The 14284-nt window shown below is 40.6% G+C and overlaps 2 protein-coding genes across 5 annotated transcripts in view; one reads left to right on the top strand and one right to left on the bottom strand.

Moving 5' to 3' along the window:
• LOC149126418 (uncharacterized) overlaps positions 1 to 1763 on the top strand; it is a 15306-nt gene extending 13543 nt beyond the window's left edge. Inside the window, exon 4 of the mRNA XM_089332404.1 lies at positions 963 to 1763. The gene's annotated coding sequence lies outside the window, so the exon portion shown is untranslated. The remainder of the gene's footprint in view (positions 1 to 962) is intronic.
• Positions 1 to 14284, bottom strand: part of MTRF1L (mitochondrial translation release factor 1 like) — a 23010-nt gene extending 8726 nt beyond the window's left edge. For all 4 annotated transcript variants that reach the window (XR_007922784.3, XR_007922786.3, XM_002714942.6 and 1 more), the window contains exons 1-2: positions 7278 to 14284; positions 1797 to 1876 (exon numbers count right to left, since the gene is read on the bottom strand). Coding sequence is in view for 1 of the 4 variants with exons in the window: in XM_002714942.6 (XP_002714988.1) it covers positions 1797 to 1876; positions 7278 to 7536 (339 nt within the window). In the remaining 3 variants the exon portion in view is untranslated. The remainder of the gene's footprint in view (positions 1 to 1796; positions 1877 to 7277) is intronic.

Raw genomic sequence — 14284 nt, 5'->3', positions numbered from 1 at the left:
GGTACATTCCCGCAAACGGCCATGGCTGGGCCAGGCCAAAGCCAGGAGCTAGAAGCTTCGTAGTGGGGGGGGTCTCCCACACTGGTACAGGGGCCCAAGGACTTGGGCCATCTTCCCCTCCTTCCCAGGTGCACTAACAGGAAGCTGGATGGGAAGCAGAGCAGTTGAGATTCAAACAAGCACCAATATGGTTGTCAGCACCGCAAGCAGCAGCTTAACCCACTGTGCCACTACACTAGCCCCTGTATTTTAATCCTTAAAACAATTTTGGGTAGGTACTGGTAGCCAGCTATTAACAGTTCTACCTTAATGTCAAACTAAGTTTAGAGAGGCTAAGTAATCTAGCTGCCCACTACAAACAACTAGAAAGTTGAAGAGCTAGAATGGAATCCAAGTGTACTTTGGTTCTAAACTGATCACACTTTATGTTAGCAGGAAGCTATACTTGATAATACTTTTCTATCTCTGTAGCCTATGCCACTATAACACAATCATTGGAATCTTTAAATAACAAATAATAAATTTTGTTTCTTGGTTCCTAGCCACTGAATAGGAGCCTTTAATGTACATGTCCTTCTAAATCACACACACGCAAACACACACAGAAACTAGAAAAAAGGGTAGAAGGCAGGCTACACTTGCCTTTTTACTTTACAGTAAAACTTCCTCTAGAGTAGGTGTCAAGGACATTAACCTCCAATGCGTTTCACATTTGGCTAGGGAAAAGGCAGTATCTCTTAGATGTTCCTTTTCCTGGCTCCTTCTTCACCTTAACATGTTCCATCACTTATTATCCCAAAAAGATAACTGCCATTGACCTTTGAAGCTCTGCTTTACAGAATCAACAAAGAGTGAAGAGTTCTAATTTCATGTAGTTACTCTATAACTCCTATATGTTTTACAATTCTCCCACACATAAAATCAAAGCAATTCTTTTTTTTTTTTTTTTTTTTTTTGGACAGGTAGAGTTTACAGACAGTGTGAGAGACAGAAAGAGAGAAAGGTCTTCCTTCCGTTGGTTCACTTTCCAAATGGCCGCAACAGCCAGAGCTACGCTGATCCGAAGCCAGGAGCCAGGAGTTTCTTCCTGGTCTCCCATGTGGGTGCAGGGGCCCAAGCACCTGGGCCATCCTCCACTGCTATCCCAGGCCACAGCAGAGAGCTGGACTGTAAGAGGAGCAACCGGGACTAGAACCCAGCACCCATATGGGATGCCAGTGCTGCAGGCGGAGGATTAACCTAGTGCACCACGGCGCCGGCCCCTACAATTCACTTCTTAAAATTGTGGTCTGATAGTCTAAATAGTGCCTGAGATAGAAAGATTAATACATTGCTGTTCCTGAAGAGGTCAGTCTACTATCACTGTATAATCTCTTCTACTCATTGTCTTTCCCCACTCCCCTTAAAAAAAAAATAAAAAAGAGAAATATACTAATGTTTTACTGCCTTTCCAGAAAATCCTATTAATATGACATTACTCTTTCTCTGTGAGAGCTCTGCAATCCCTTTTAGTATGATGAAAATAGAACCACATGAGGAGTATCTTTTCTTGCTTTAAAAACCAATTTATTGATAATGGTAATCATTTCACAAGTATGTATATAGCAAACCATATTGTATACAACTTAAAATAGATACAATTTTGTCAATTATATTTCAATAAAGCTGGAAAAAAGATAAAAGTTTATTCTAAGTAGTAAAGACATGGTTGCTTTTTGAATTGTTATTTATAAACCTCTAATAAAATGTCTAAGAAATAACAGCACAAATGCTTTGTTTTTGCACAGATACCATACCTGTTGCTTCAGCTGTGTAATTTCTTTTTGACACAGAGTTATTTCATTCTCTGCAAGTCTCCTTAAATCTTCATTCTCATCTAATGGGAAAAGGAAACAGTTTAACTTTTTTCTTTTCAAGGTTAACAGTTGTATTGTTATTGTTTTTTTTTTTTTTAAAGATTTTATTTATTTATTTGAAAGGTAGAGTTACAGACAGTGAGAGGGAGAGACAGAGAGAAAGGTCTTCCTTCTGTTGGTTCACTATCCAAATGGCTGCAACGACCGGAGCTGTGCTGATCTGAAGCCAGGAGCCAGGTGCTTTTTCCTGGTGTCCCATGTGGGTGCATTTGGGCCATCTTCCACTGTTTTCCCCGGCCACAGCAGAGAGCTAAATTGGAAGAGGAGCAGCTGGGACTAGAACCAGCACAGGGAGAGGATTAACCTACTGTGCCACAGCACTGGCCCCTTGTTATTCTTTTAAAACTAAAACAACATAAAAATATAAAGAACCTGATTAAGCTTTTCTATAATTTTACCTATGTAAAATACATTAGTAAATAGTATATGAATGCATTTAGTTAGAAAGACCAAAGGGGCAAGAGAAGGTTCATCAATAAAACCAACCTGAATTAAAAAGCACAATGTTTTCATTGTCTTTGTAAATGTTTCATTACTATAAAATAAATATCCACCTAAAAACATTAGATTCTGTCCAATGGTTACAAATGTTTACATGAAGTACTCCCCTCTCTCTGGCTTTACCCCTACTATTTTTCCATCATTTCAGTTCTCATTCTAACCTTACAAAAGGAGGTACCTTTCTCTGAAGGGAGGAGAGAACTTCCACTCTGACTGTGACCTTGTCTAAATATGATCAGAGTTGGTGAACTCAAAAGACTTCCATAGCCTTGGTGACTCATGACAAGAGCCTCGGGTGATCACTGATGCCATAAACAAGAGTGTCAATTTGTTAAGTCAACAACAGGAGTCACTGTGCACTTACTCCTCATGTAGGATCTCTGTCCTAATGTGCTGTACATTGTGATTTTATGCTATAAGAAGTAGTCAAACAGTATTTTTCACTTTGTGTTTCTGTGTGGGTGCAAACTGTTGAAATCTTTACTTACTATATGCTAAACTGATCTTCTGTATATAAAGAGAATCGAAAATGAATCTTGATGTGAATGGAAGGGGAGAGGGAGTGGGAAAGGGGACGGTTGCGGGTGGGAGGGAAGTTATGGGGGGGGAGCCATTGTAATCCATAAGCTGTACTTTGGAAATTTATATTCATTAAATAAAAGTTAAAATATATATATATATACTTTTTGATTTCTCTACTCTATGGACAATGAGCAGCCTATAGAAAGAGGGAAGACGACTGTTTTGGCTATTACAAATTGTTCCCTCTATTGAAAAATCAAACCCTTACAAAGTACCAATCTGAGTGCTTATTTAATTACGAACCAACCATGCTGGGAACTGAGTGAGGATCATAGAAATATATATTGGGCTCAGCTCTAGAGTTTAGAATTGGGTTATACATAAGCAGTGAGAATGCAGTAGTTCTTTATTTTCTCTTTCAAGATTGTAAATCAAAACACATTTACTGGGCACCGCCCACATGCATACTTTTTCCTTACCTTCTCTCTGCCTGCAAAGGTGTTTATGGCTTCCCTATTCTGAAAGATCCTTTTCTATTCAATCTTTGAAGTAACTGCTTGTTGCTATCCTTTTTCCCACCCGTATTTCTAGAAATAATATTCCTTATTTGTCATTTCTCTTCTATTATCTCTAAAATTCTCAAACCGTTAGACTGAATGCCATAATCAAATTAGAACTATTTTTATTAAAATAATCACTGTCAAAACTGCCAAATCTAAACACTTTTTTCAGTCTGTGTGGAATGACACACGCTTTACTATTCTTAAATCAGATACTGACAATCTCTTACTCCTTGACATTTTCTTTATTTGTACAACTTCACTTACCTATCTCGTTTACAATCCCAAATCTCTGCCTCTTCTTTCTTGATCTTTGACAGTTTTCTCTGCTGCCTGTTCCTAATCTCTACAAATATTCTATGAATCTTCTCCATTTCCAAGGCTTCATTTATCATGCAGTTGTGTATCTTGAGTACTCTCATGAATACTGAGGCTCCAATTTTTCTTCAGTGTCTGTAGTTTTTTCTCCTAGATCAGTATAGCTGTCTTTCTCTGAACATCACTGTTGTATGTACTTTTAACTGAATTTCTCTATTCAACACACAGCTCCTGTTTTTTTTTTTCTTTATATTTTCATCTTAAATAACAGTATCATTCATGTTCTGAAGACAGAAGCCTAGGATGTCTCTTGGACTTCTGTCTCTCCTTCATTCTTCTCAGGATATAAACCAACAACTCCTAACTGCTGTTCCTCAAATGTCTTGTAAACCATGTCTGTGCTTACCACCACCTCCCCTCAGAAAAGTTTCAACACTTTCCTCACTGGCCTTTCAGCCAGCAGGGCCTCTGGAGAATACTCCAATTCATCCTCAAGAATGACTTCACTAATAACTTTTCTTTAAAAAAGATGTCACTTTTCTGTAAAAAGATATCACATCTTGGGCCAAGTTTTCTTTAAAAAAGATGTCACTTCTCTGTAAAAAGATACCACATCTTGGGGCCAGTGCTGTGGAGTAGGTTAATCCTCCACTGGTGGCGCCAGCATCCCATATGGCCGCTGGTTTAAGACCCTGCTGCTCCTCTTCCAATCCAGCTCTCTGCTATGGCCTGGGAAAGCAGGAGAAGATGGCCCAAGTCCTTGGGCCCCTGAACCTGCATGGGAGACCTGGAAGAAGCTCCTGGCTCCTGGCTTCAGATCGGCTCAGCTCTGGCCGTTGCGGCCATTTGGAGAGTGAACCAATGGAAGGAAGACCTTTCTCTCTGTCTCTCCCTCTCACTGTCTGTAACTCTACCTCTCAAATAAACAAATAAAATATTTTTTAAAAAAGGATAACATTTCTCTGTTTAAAAACATACGCTAACTTCCCATTGTCCATAAAACAAATGCAAATTCTTTGTCATGCAAGGTCCATAACTGTTTCATATTTCAGCAACGTGATCATCTCCCATACCTATTCTATGTTCCTGCATAGAATTTGATACCTTTGTTCTTGCTGGTCACCTCTATCTTCAGTTACTTTTGAACCACCTCACAACCTCATGCTTATCGTTAAAGACCCATTTAAATGCCAGTTTCTGCCTTTTTTTTTTTTTTTTTGACAGGCAGAGTGGACAGTGAGAGAGAGAGAGAGACCGAGAGAAAGGTCTTCCTTTTGCCGTTGGTTCACCCTCCAGTGGCCGCGCAGCCGGCGTACCGCGCTGATCCAAAGGCAGGAGCCAGGTGCTTCTCCTGGTCTCCCATGGGGTGCAGGGCCCAAGCACTTGGGCCATCCTCCACTGCACTCCCTGGCCACAGCACAGAGCTGGCCTGGAAGAGGGGCAACCGGGACACAATCCGGCGCCCCGACCGGGACTAGGACCTGGTGTGCCGGCACTGCAAGGCGGAGGATTAGCCTAGTGAGCCACGGCGCCGGCCCAGTTTCTGCTTTTATAACACTCTTCTTTATTGAAGCCATTAAAAAATTCATTCACTTACATTTTTATATAACTTCTTAAGTATCTCTCACCATGCTGTAAGCTTCTAATAGGGAATCCCCCCACCCCCTTTTGGTTATTATTAATGTCCAAGACAGAATTAAGAACTAAAGATTTGCTGTTGTTTTTAAACTAAGTTGCATTCTGTCATCCACAATCTTTGAGCATTCTGTTAACTTTCCTACACTTTGATTTTTAAAACACTTAACCTTTAAATCCACTGGGTATTAAAGTTGTCTTAAACTAGGAAAACAATATAAATTTTCCCCCAAAAACCACCTCTTTAGGCATGCTCCTTTTCTCTTAAATCATTTAATTTACAGTCTCCTTAACTCATTCATATTACTCAATTAGCCTTTTTTAATCTTCAATCTCAGAATTCTAGGTTGACACCTAACCTGCCACAAATAGAGCTTCCTAGGTGACAGAGTTACTTCTGTCACTCAGTCCTCAATCTAAAACCTTCTGCTGGCTCCCTTCTGCCAACAGGATAAAGATCAACATCTTAGATTAGTGTTTGACTTCCCTTACTGTGGGGAGCAACTCGGACTAGACTAAGTTACTGGAATTAAGACTTATTCTATGCATCTGCTCTCCCACAATATGGCGCTGAGAAGGGAGAAACAGCTTCTACACAGCTGCCTCCAGTTCAACCAATAAACTGTAGGACCTGCTCCTGATTGGAGGACAGCAGCGTACTCGGCGTGTGGGTAGCAGAGTTGGGATTGGCAGAGGAGGACTATAAAGGAGGAGAGAGACAACATGCACCAGGAACATCTAAGGGGAACATCTATCTGAAGGAACACCTGTGCAGACCCCGAGAGCCGGCCGGCGGTGTGCCGCTCCCCGGCGGAAGTGGGGAAAGTGGCAGGGGGAACCGCCCTTCCACGGAGGTGGAAGGGTCGGTAGCCAACCCGGGAAGAACCAGCAGCAAACCCGGGGAGGGCCGAGCAGACAAAAGAACAGCGCAGGGTCCTGTGTCGTTCCTCCACGAAGACACCTAACAAAATGGTTCCAAGAGGCCACTACCCCACACCCGCTGTGCTTTCTTGGTTAATAAAGAGTACAGTGATTAAGAGCGTGAGATTTGGAGTCCGTCCAATCCCATCTGTGTAAATGGAATCAATCTGAAGTGAGTTATTTCATCTCTGTTTTAAGGTTCCTCTTCTGTCACACGGAGCTAGCACCTTACCGCGTGAATTAGATAATTTAATACATAAAGAGAGTTAAGGAAAACCTCGGGCACTGAAGGGGATCAATGAACTACTGTATCCGACAAGAGCGGGCCGTTACACCTCTGCAACACATCCCCGACAGTTCTGGCTCGCCTACACTTCCATTTCTTCACGTTTCCGCTCTGTTACCATAAATTCTGTCCCCCACAGAGGACTGCGAGTCGGTCTGCAGCTTCGCTACCCTCAGTGTGGTCCATGGACCAGCAAGCAGCCCGGCATCCCTGGGACGCAGGGAAACCCAGGCCTCCTCCCGGATGTAAAGTGCACACAGATGACCCGGGAAACTTGCTAAGAAGCAGGTTCCTAGATCTCAGATTCTACGTCCGACGTGCACAGACCCAGCTCTTGATGCTACCGCAGAGGGTCTCCAAGCCAGACCGAGGGGACGCCGCCCTGGAGGCCTTCGCGGGGCGAGCGCCTCATTGGTTCTCGGTGAGCTAAAGAGCGGCATCCCGAGAGCACGCAATCGGTCCACAAATGTGAATTTAGGTGGGGTGCAAGGGGGCGGAGCACCGTGGCAGGCAAGCACCAGAGAGGAAGCGATCGGAACGCGCACAATGCCGTCCTAAGCGGCCTATGCGAAAGGATCAAGGATTTGCTCGCATGCCGCCCCCCGGCCCGGCCCTTACCGCGTAGCAGATGCTCGGTCTCCCGCAGTTCCTGCTCCTTCTCGCTCAGGAGTTTGGCGGCCGCCACCAGCTCGGGCCTCCTGACCTGCAACGGGGCGTCAGAGCTTGCCTGCCGCTCCAGAAAGGTCCGCAAGGGCCCGCCGCGTGCGAACAGCTCCTCCACCGCCGGGTGACCGCAGCTGAGAGGCCGGCGGCTGGGGCCCAGGGCCGGCCGCGCCCACAGACACCGGGCCGCTCCCCGAAGAAACCGGGACCGCATAGCTAGATCGAATCGGCCGAACCTGACCAAACCGGGAAACCAAACATGGCGGGTCCCGCAACACTACGCCACTTCCGGACCCGGGCACCGGAGCCAGCCAATCCCCGCCCAGCGCACGCGCACGCGTCAAATGACATCCCGGAAGCTTTGGTGTGAACTTCCGGCCTAGCGTGAGAACGCGGCAGGCTGAGCGAAGGCCAAAAGTTGAGGGGGCGGAGCCTAGAGCGGAAGGGGCGGGGCCGCCTTGCTAAGCGGGCCCGGGAGATTTGGGGCTCCGCCAGTGTCCTAACGCTTGGGTCAGAAACACCTGCTGGCTGCCGCTGAGCCGCGTTTCTCTGCTAGGGGAAACCGCTTGCTGAGGGCGGGAGTTTGTTCCCCAAGCAGTGAGTGGACAGCCTGGTGTCCGCGACGCGGCAGAGGGCGCAGCCACGGAGGCTGGCTGTGCCCAGTGCCAATCTGACCGTCAGGTCTCGGAAGACGACTTTTAGGGTGGTCGTGGGTGTTGGGCGGGTGTGTTCCGGTTCCTCGTCCCCTCTGGCACGGTCGGTAAGGCGCGGCAGGTGTGCCGCCCAGTGAGTTCCCCACCCGCCGCGGCCACCCCAGTCGCGGTGGCTGCTTTGTCCAGGGGCTGAGCAGACGAGCGCGAGGACACAGCGAGGCCTTCGAAGGGTCACCCGCGCGGTCACTGCCCCAAGCTGCGGGCGGCAGGGAGCGGCCGACCGGCCCTAACCGGCCGCGGGGTCGCTGGCTGCTGAGAGATGGCGGAGTGGGAGCTCTTAGGGTTGAGAAATACCCTTGAGTCATCTAATCAGGCCTTTGAGGTCGGGTGTGACATTCTCCAGTTAACCTGAATTGCCGGGGTGCAGCCCTTAACACAGTGACCGAAGGAAATGACTCCAAGGAATAAATAGAAAGAGCTCCCCTACTTAAAAACTCAAGTATCTCAAACTTCCAATTCTCTCTCTTTATAAAGGCTACACTATTTTATAAAAACTTTTGTTGCAATATAGTTGTTGAAATCCGTTTTAATTTTAATCTGAATATAGAATAGGACTGGTCAAAAAAAGTTTTTTTCACCATATAAGTAAACGGTTGGAGTTATTTGAACTCGACATAAATCTCTCAGCTGAATTTTCAAATCATTTTAAGAATATATTTTATTATATATAAAAAGTGAAAAATTGTAATAAGCAATAGCCCTACAAAACAATGTAAAGAATCCAGCCAGAATTTATTTTCCCTAGTCATGAATATGTGTACCCTTTATTCCTATAGTGTTAAACCAGTGATGAAACAGTAACTTGTCTAAGGATACATTGGTGAATTCTTTATTAAAATTCAAAACATTTTAAGAAAGTCAATATAATGCATATGCATTTTACAATAACATCCATAAGTTTCCACAATATAGTCAAATGAAAACAACTGTAGTTTGACTTACTTTGAAAAGTCAGATATGCTTAGTTTGAGGCTTCTGAGTTTCCTTACATTATTGTCATGCTCAAATTCTATTACATAGTGAAGATTCTGGCATTTTTAAGAAGTCTATTGTACATAGGTAAAATGATAAAAACAGATTCAAGGAAAAATCTAGAACAACGAAAATTGGAGAAAAATAATCTGTACTATATATTCAATTTATGAGTACCTAGTTATTCTGACGTTGCAAAATAACCAAGCAAGGTGCCTCTTAAGTTGTATTCATGCATTCAAAACTTCCTTATAGTCCACTAATAAGTATTGGAGTCCAAAATATGGGTTTAGATTAAGTAGAGTGAAGATGGTAATAAAAAATTACACATGTTCAATACGATTAAATTTCACATAATTGAACATTTTAATATTTAACATCTTCAAATCATATACAACAAACACTGTATATATGCCAGATTAAAGCTGGGTGAGATAATCTTTTATATTATCATGGTGTTCATCGTTTAGTGAACAGCATACAGAAAAGCACTGAGCAAAACGATGATCAATTTTAATTACTTCTTAGGACAATAAGACTAAGCTCTTTGATACCCAAAGTATGTGGAGGATTAAAGTAGCTCAAGGGAAGAAGTTGGCTTTCTCCTCTGGCAGGGGAATATGCAGGTGAACACTGTTTTGGAGTTTACCTGTTCCATCTTCTGGTAGCAGGTTCTTTGTATTTTCTTCAAAGCCTTTCTTAGTAACCTTTACTGGAATCTAATACTAGTGTTGAGGAATCTGCTCCAATTTCTTTTTATATACCCAGTAAATTTATTATCAATATAACCTCTTTGAAAATATTTTACTGTACAGAGGAGAAATCAAATGGACACTACCTCAACCAAGTGATCAAGGTCAACATCAACCACCACTATCTCAGCTAGCCGATCAAGGTCAATGCCAAAGCTGAGAGCATCTTAAAGCTTGAGAAAGTCACAGCGAGAAGGGTCATGGTGATGGCGTGTACCTTTGATAGCACGTGATAAGAATGGTCCTGCACCTCTGTGGTCTTCCATCTGAAACCCAAAGCCCACTGTGTGATCCTGAGAAAAGTATCAGCCAAATATCAACACAGGAATATTCCAGAAAATGCCAGACCAGTACTCAAAACTATCAAGGTCATTAAAGACAAAGAAAAATTGAGAAACAGCTAAGAAGAACCCAAGGAGATGCGACAACTTTATCCGGAATGGGATCCCGGGATAGAAAAAGGACATTAGCTGGAAAACTAAGGAAATCTGACTCAGCACGTACTTGATAAATTGATATTGGCTCATTGTGACTAATGTTCCACTGGTGTGGAGTATCTGGCACCTCTCTTGAACTTCTTTGTAATTTTTCTGCATGTCTAAAATTATTCTCAAACGATTTAATGAAAACTTTCATGAACATTTAAACATTATCTTTTATTATCTTTTTCTTTCCATATTTTCATGGTAAAATTCTTAAAGAAAATCATACTACTATTGGGCTGGCACTGCAGCTCACTTGGGTAATCCTCCACTTGCAGTGCCGGCACCCCAGGTTCTAGTCCTGGTTGGGGCACTGGATTCTGTCCCGGTTGCTCCTATTCCAGTCCAGCTCTCTGCTGTGGCCCGGGAAGGCAGTGGAGGATGGTCCAGGTCCTTGGGCCCTGTACCTGCATGGGAGACCAGGAGGAAGCACCTGGCTCCTGGCTTCAGATCGGCGCAGCGCGCTGGCCATAGCGGCCATTTCGGGGGTGAACCAACGGAGGGAAGACCTTTCTCTCTGTCTCTCTCTAACTCTGCATGTCAAGAAAAAAAAAAAAAAGAAAAGAAAAAAAAGAAAATCATACTACCATAATATTAAAGAGAATTTTTCTAATGGTGTCTTATAACTTAGTTTTAGCTCTATCACCCATTTATATATTTGGTAAAGTAACTTGATATTTATATTATTCCTATCCTTGAGTATGTCATTTTCTTTCCTTTGGAAGAATAAAGTTTTCAATAATTTCTCTTAAACTTTAATTTAAACTTTAACATATATATGTTTACATATAAAATATATAATATATTCAGTGCTGAGCATATGAGTGTGTGTGTGTGTGTGTACTGAAAGAAATATTTCTAGATTACAGATTTGGTATGATTTTATTGAACTGAAAGTAGAGATTTTGAATCACATTATGGAAGTAGTAATAATGATACAGTCCTTCATCTTAAAATAAAGTTATCTTTTTGGATGAATAATTGATCTGAGTTATAATGTCTGTTTGGAAAATGTAGGGGAAAAGCACAGAGGTCCACAGTCACATGAGACAGAAATGCAGCTTGAAATCAAATTTGTAATTCTGACTTCCCATTGTTTTTTCACTATATTCCATATGTGAGTCTGTGGACATACATTTCCATTAGTAACAACAGTATGTGGCATCGTTTTAACACAGCACTATGAGCGAGGTCTTTGGAAAGGAACTGTATCTAATCATAGGACAGAAACACAATCTGCTTAACTGTTCTAAAATATTTACTTATTAACTCTTCAAGTGCTAGAATGCTATTAGAACAGATGCTGTTAAGTTAGCAGTTATAAAATTCTGAAATTGCTGAAACAAGAGTTGTTATATGATAAATAACAAGGAAATGATGAATTTCAAGTTGAGCATATGCAATACTTAAAATATTTGGTTATTCTCATCAATTCTTAATAGCATTCCTTTACCTACTCCTGTTAGAACATTTGATACAGGAATAATATTAGGCCACATACTGGGACCTGCTACCAGTTAGGGCAGCACATTGTCTTCTGTAATGTTCTCATTAGTCAGTCTTGAGTGTCCTCTTGCATAATCTGAAAAAACATCAGTTGGGACTGGTGAAGACTAAAAGAGTAATACTTCAAAGAATTTTTAAAAATACTTAAATCACAGTTTGGAATTTGGAAACAATGCTTGCCACTCTAAGCACTGGTGTGTGTTCCAAGGATATTCTAAGTATTGCAGAGAAAACCTGAAACAAGTTTTTGGTATCAGTTTTACTGGTAACATTTGTAACTGTAGCAAATGAGGAATGATTAAAATTTTTATGTATTGAATGTTTTCTTAGGAGAATAAATATTTTACCTTGGTAGAAATTTAAAAACTTAAAAACACTCAAACATAAGTATTTGCTTAAAATATACTTTCAAAATTAGGGTCATAAACGGTCAAAGTAAATAGAAGGGCAAGAAAATTTTCTGGAACTATCTTTACCATCTTTTAAAATAATTTGCTAACATTATAAAGCTCAAAGTATTAAAAATTTATGTTTTATAGGGTTGGAACTATTGGCATTTTCTATCTCTAAGAAATTTTATAAAGTCTTCCCAACAATCCTCAGTTTTCTGTTTTTTGCATCTATTTTAAATTTCTTCTATTTACATTTCTTTACTAAAACATTGAATATTTTCTATTTTTTGCAAACTAATTTGTCACAATTACAATATGATTTATTTTTTTCAGTATAAGTTAAAGGGGTATAGAAAGAAATGGTTAAATTCAAAAGAGTTAGGTATTATTGTAATTCAGTATAAGGGGCTGAAAATGCATTTTGACTCCTAACATTATTTGCCTATTTCTATAGTCCTTTACAAAACTGAGCTATTAGGTAAGTATACAATACACATTTCATTCTGTAAGTAAGAACCTAGGCAGCATCAAAGGACACTAATAAATACCCCATGCACCATGACCAAATTTCATAACTGGTCACCCTATGTACATATTTTAAGATTTCAAAAAAAGACCACATTATGGCCTTGACTTTTGCATTTCATAGTTTCAGTATTAAAATTGTGTTTTGCTTTGTTCATATCTATCTTGTAGCACTGTCAGAGCACGTACACTAACTTCGAGTAACATAGTAACAATTAGCCAGAGTAGTGTTCCCCATCCATTAGTCCTGTGATTGTACAAGATCACTCTAAAGAAACCTGAATCCCCAATTTATTTAATATACATAATCTACGTCTTCTACTTTTCTTTCCATTATAATTAGATACATCTGAGATTAGGTACTATAGAAAGTGCATTAACCTCTTTCCCTGTGAATTAGCAGATTCTAACAGTACACAAAGATATCTTGGCAATCTAAAACACGAAGTGCTCCTTCTAAAGTGCTAATTTTCCCCCAAGGAGGAATTTACTCAATAGGAAAAATCAAATTCTAAAACAAATCTTGTGCTCTTAGAATGGTAGCATAGACACCAGTTGAAGGCTTCCGTTTGTTTATGATAGCTCTGTAACTTAAACAGAAAAGAGTCACACCACACTTAAAAAAACTGGTACAGCTGCAAATATACAAACAATCCTAGAAACTTTAAACATTTTTAAAATTAAATGAGAAACTCTCCTCTCCCCTGAAAATGTGAGTTAGCACAGGAATGTTCACATAGCATGGTTACTAACGTCTGTGTGTAAATCTGCTGTAGAATCATTCTCACCACTACTTCCTCACCAAGTTTCAAAAGCATATACCAGCTTCAAAATCTTTATTCCACAAATGCCCAGGTTAGAGATTAGGACGCTTGATAAGGGCCCTTATCTTTTACATTTGGTAAAATAGTACAGTTATTGTCAAACAGACAATTCATCTAATTAATAGTCCAAAGTATCTTATAAAGATAACTTACGACTAGCAGGTCACCATCATATATAGTAACAACAAGAATATAAAGTTTACATTTAAAAAGGCTGATGCATGCGTGGTGTCATAGTATATTACATATTTTCTAGTCATGTGCACCAATTCGTTGTGCCTCAAACACAGAAACAAGTATGATACTACACCATATATGTGTATACATCATAGTAGCATAATAAACTCAGTTTTAATCAAGAAAAAAGAAATAGTTTAGGAACAGTAGAACTTCACAAAAGAATGATTCTTTTAGTTTTTCTTTACTCTTTAGGAAAAAATATGACTTTGTAAACATCTTCATTGCTATCTTTTTTCAACATATTACTGAAAAATTTTATTCAAATAGTAAATATCTAAGTGACATGGATAAAATATTTCTTAACACACTAACACTTTCAGAAAAAACAGGCATTTGTAAAAGAAATGATTATTATAAATATTTTCTATCTTGCATTATAACTACATTTTCATAAATAATGTATTTAAAAGTGCTGAATATTGTAGGATAGTCAGCAACGCCAGTGTAAACAGAACATTTTGTACTCTGCAAATTTTTTTAAATCCCATTTTGTCAAACACTGCAACAGTTAAAATATTTGCATAGGGAATAGATAATAGCCCTTTAAATCTTGTCT

Source organism: Oryctolagus cuniculus, chromosome 5, assembly GCF_051225735.1.
Source record: "Oryctolagus cuniculus isolate XC-2025 breed Fujian yellow rabbit chromosome 5, ASM5122573v1, whole genome shotgun sequence".
Taxonomy (NCBI): domain Eukaryota; kingdom Metazoa; phylum Chordata; class Mammalia; order Lagomorpha; family Leporidae; genus Oryctolagus; species Oryctolagus cuniculus.
Note: the sequence above shows the minus strand (reverse complement) of the source record. Positions and strands in the feature narration are given on the sequence as shown.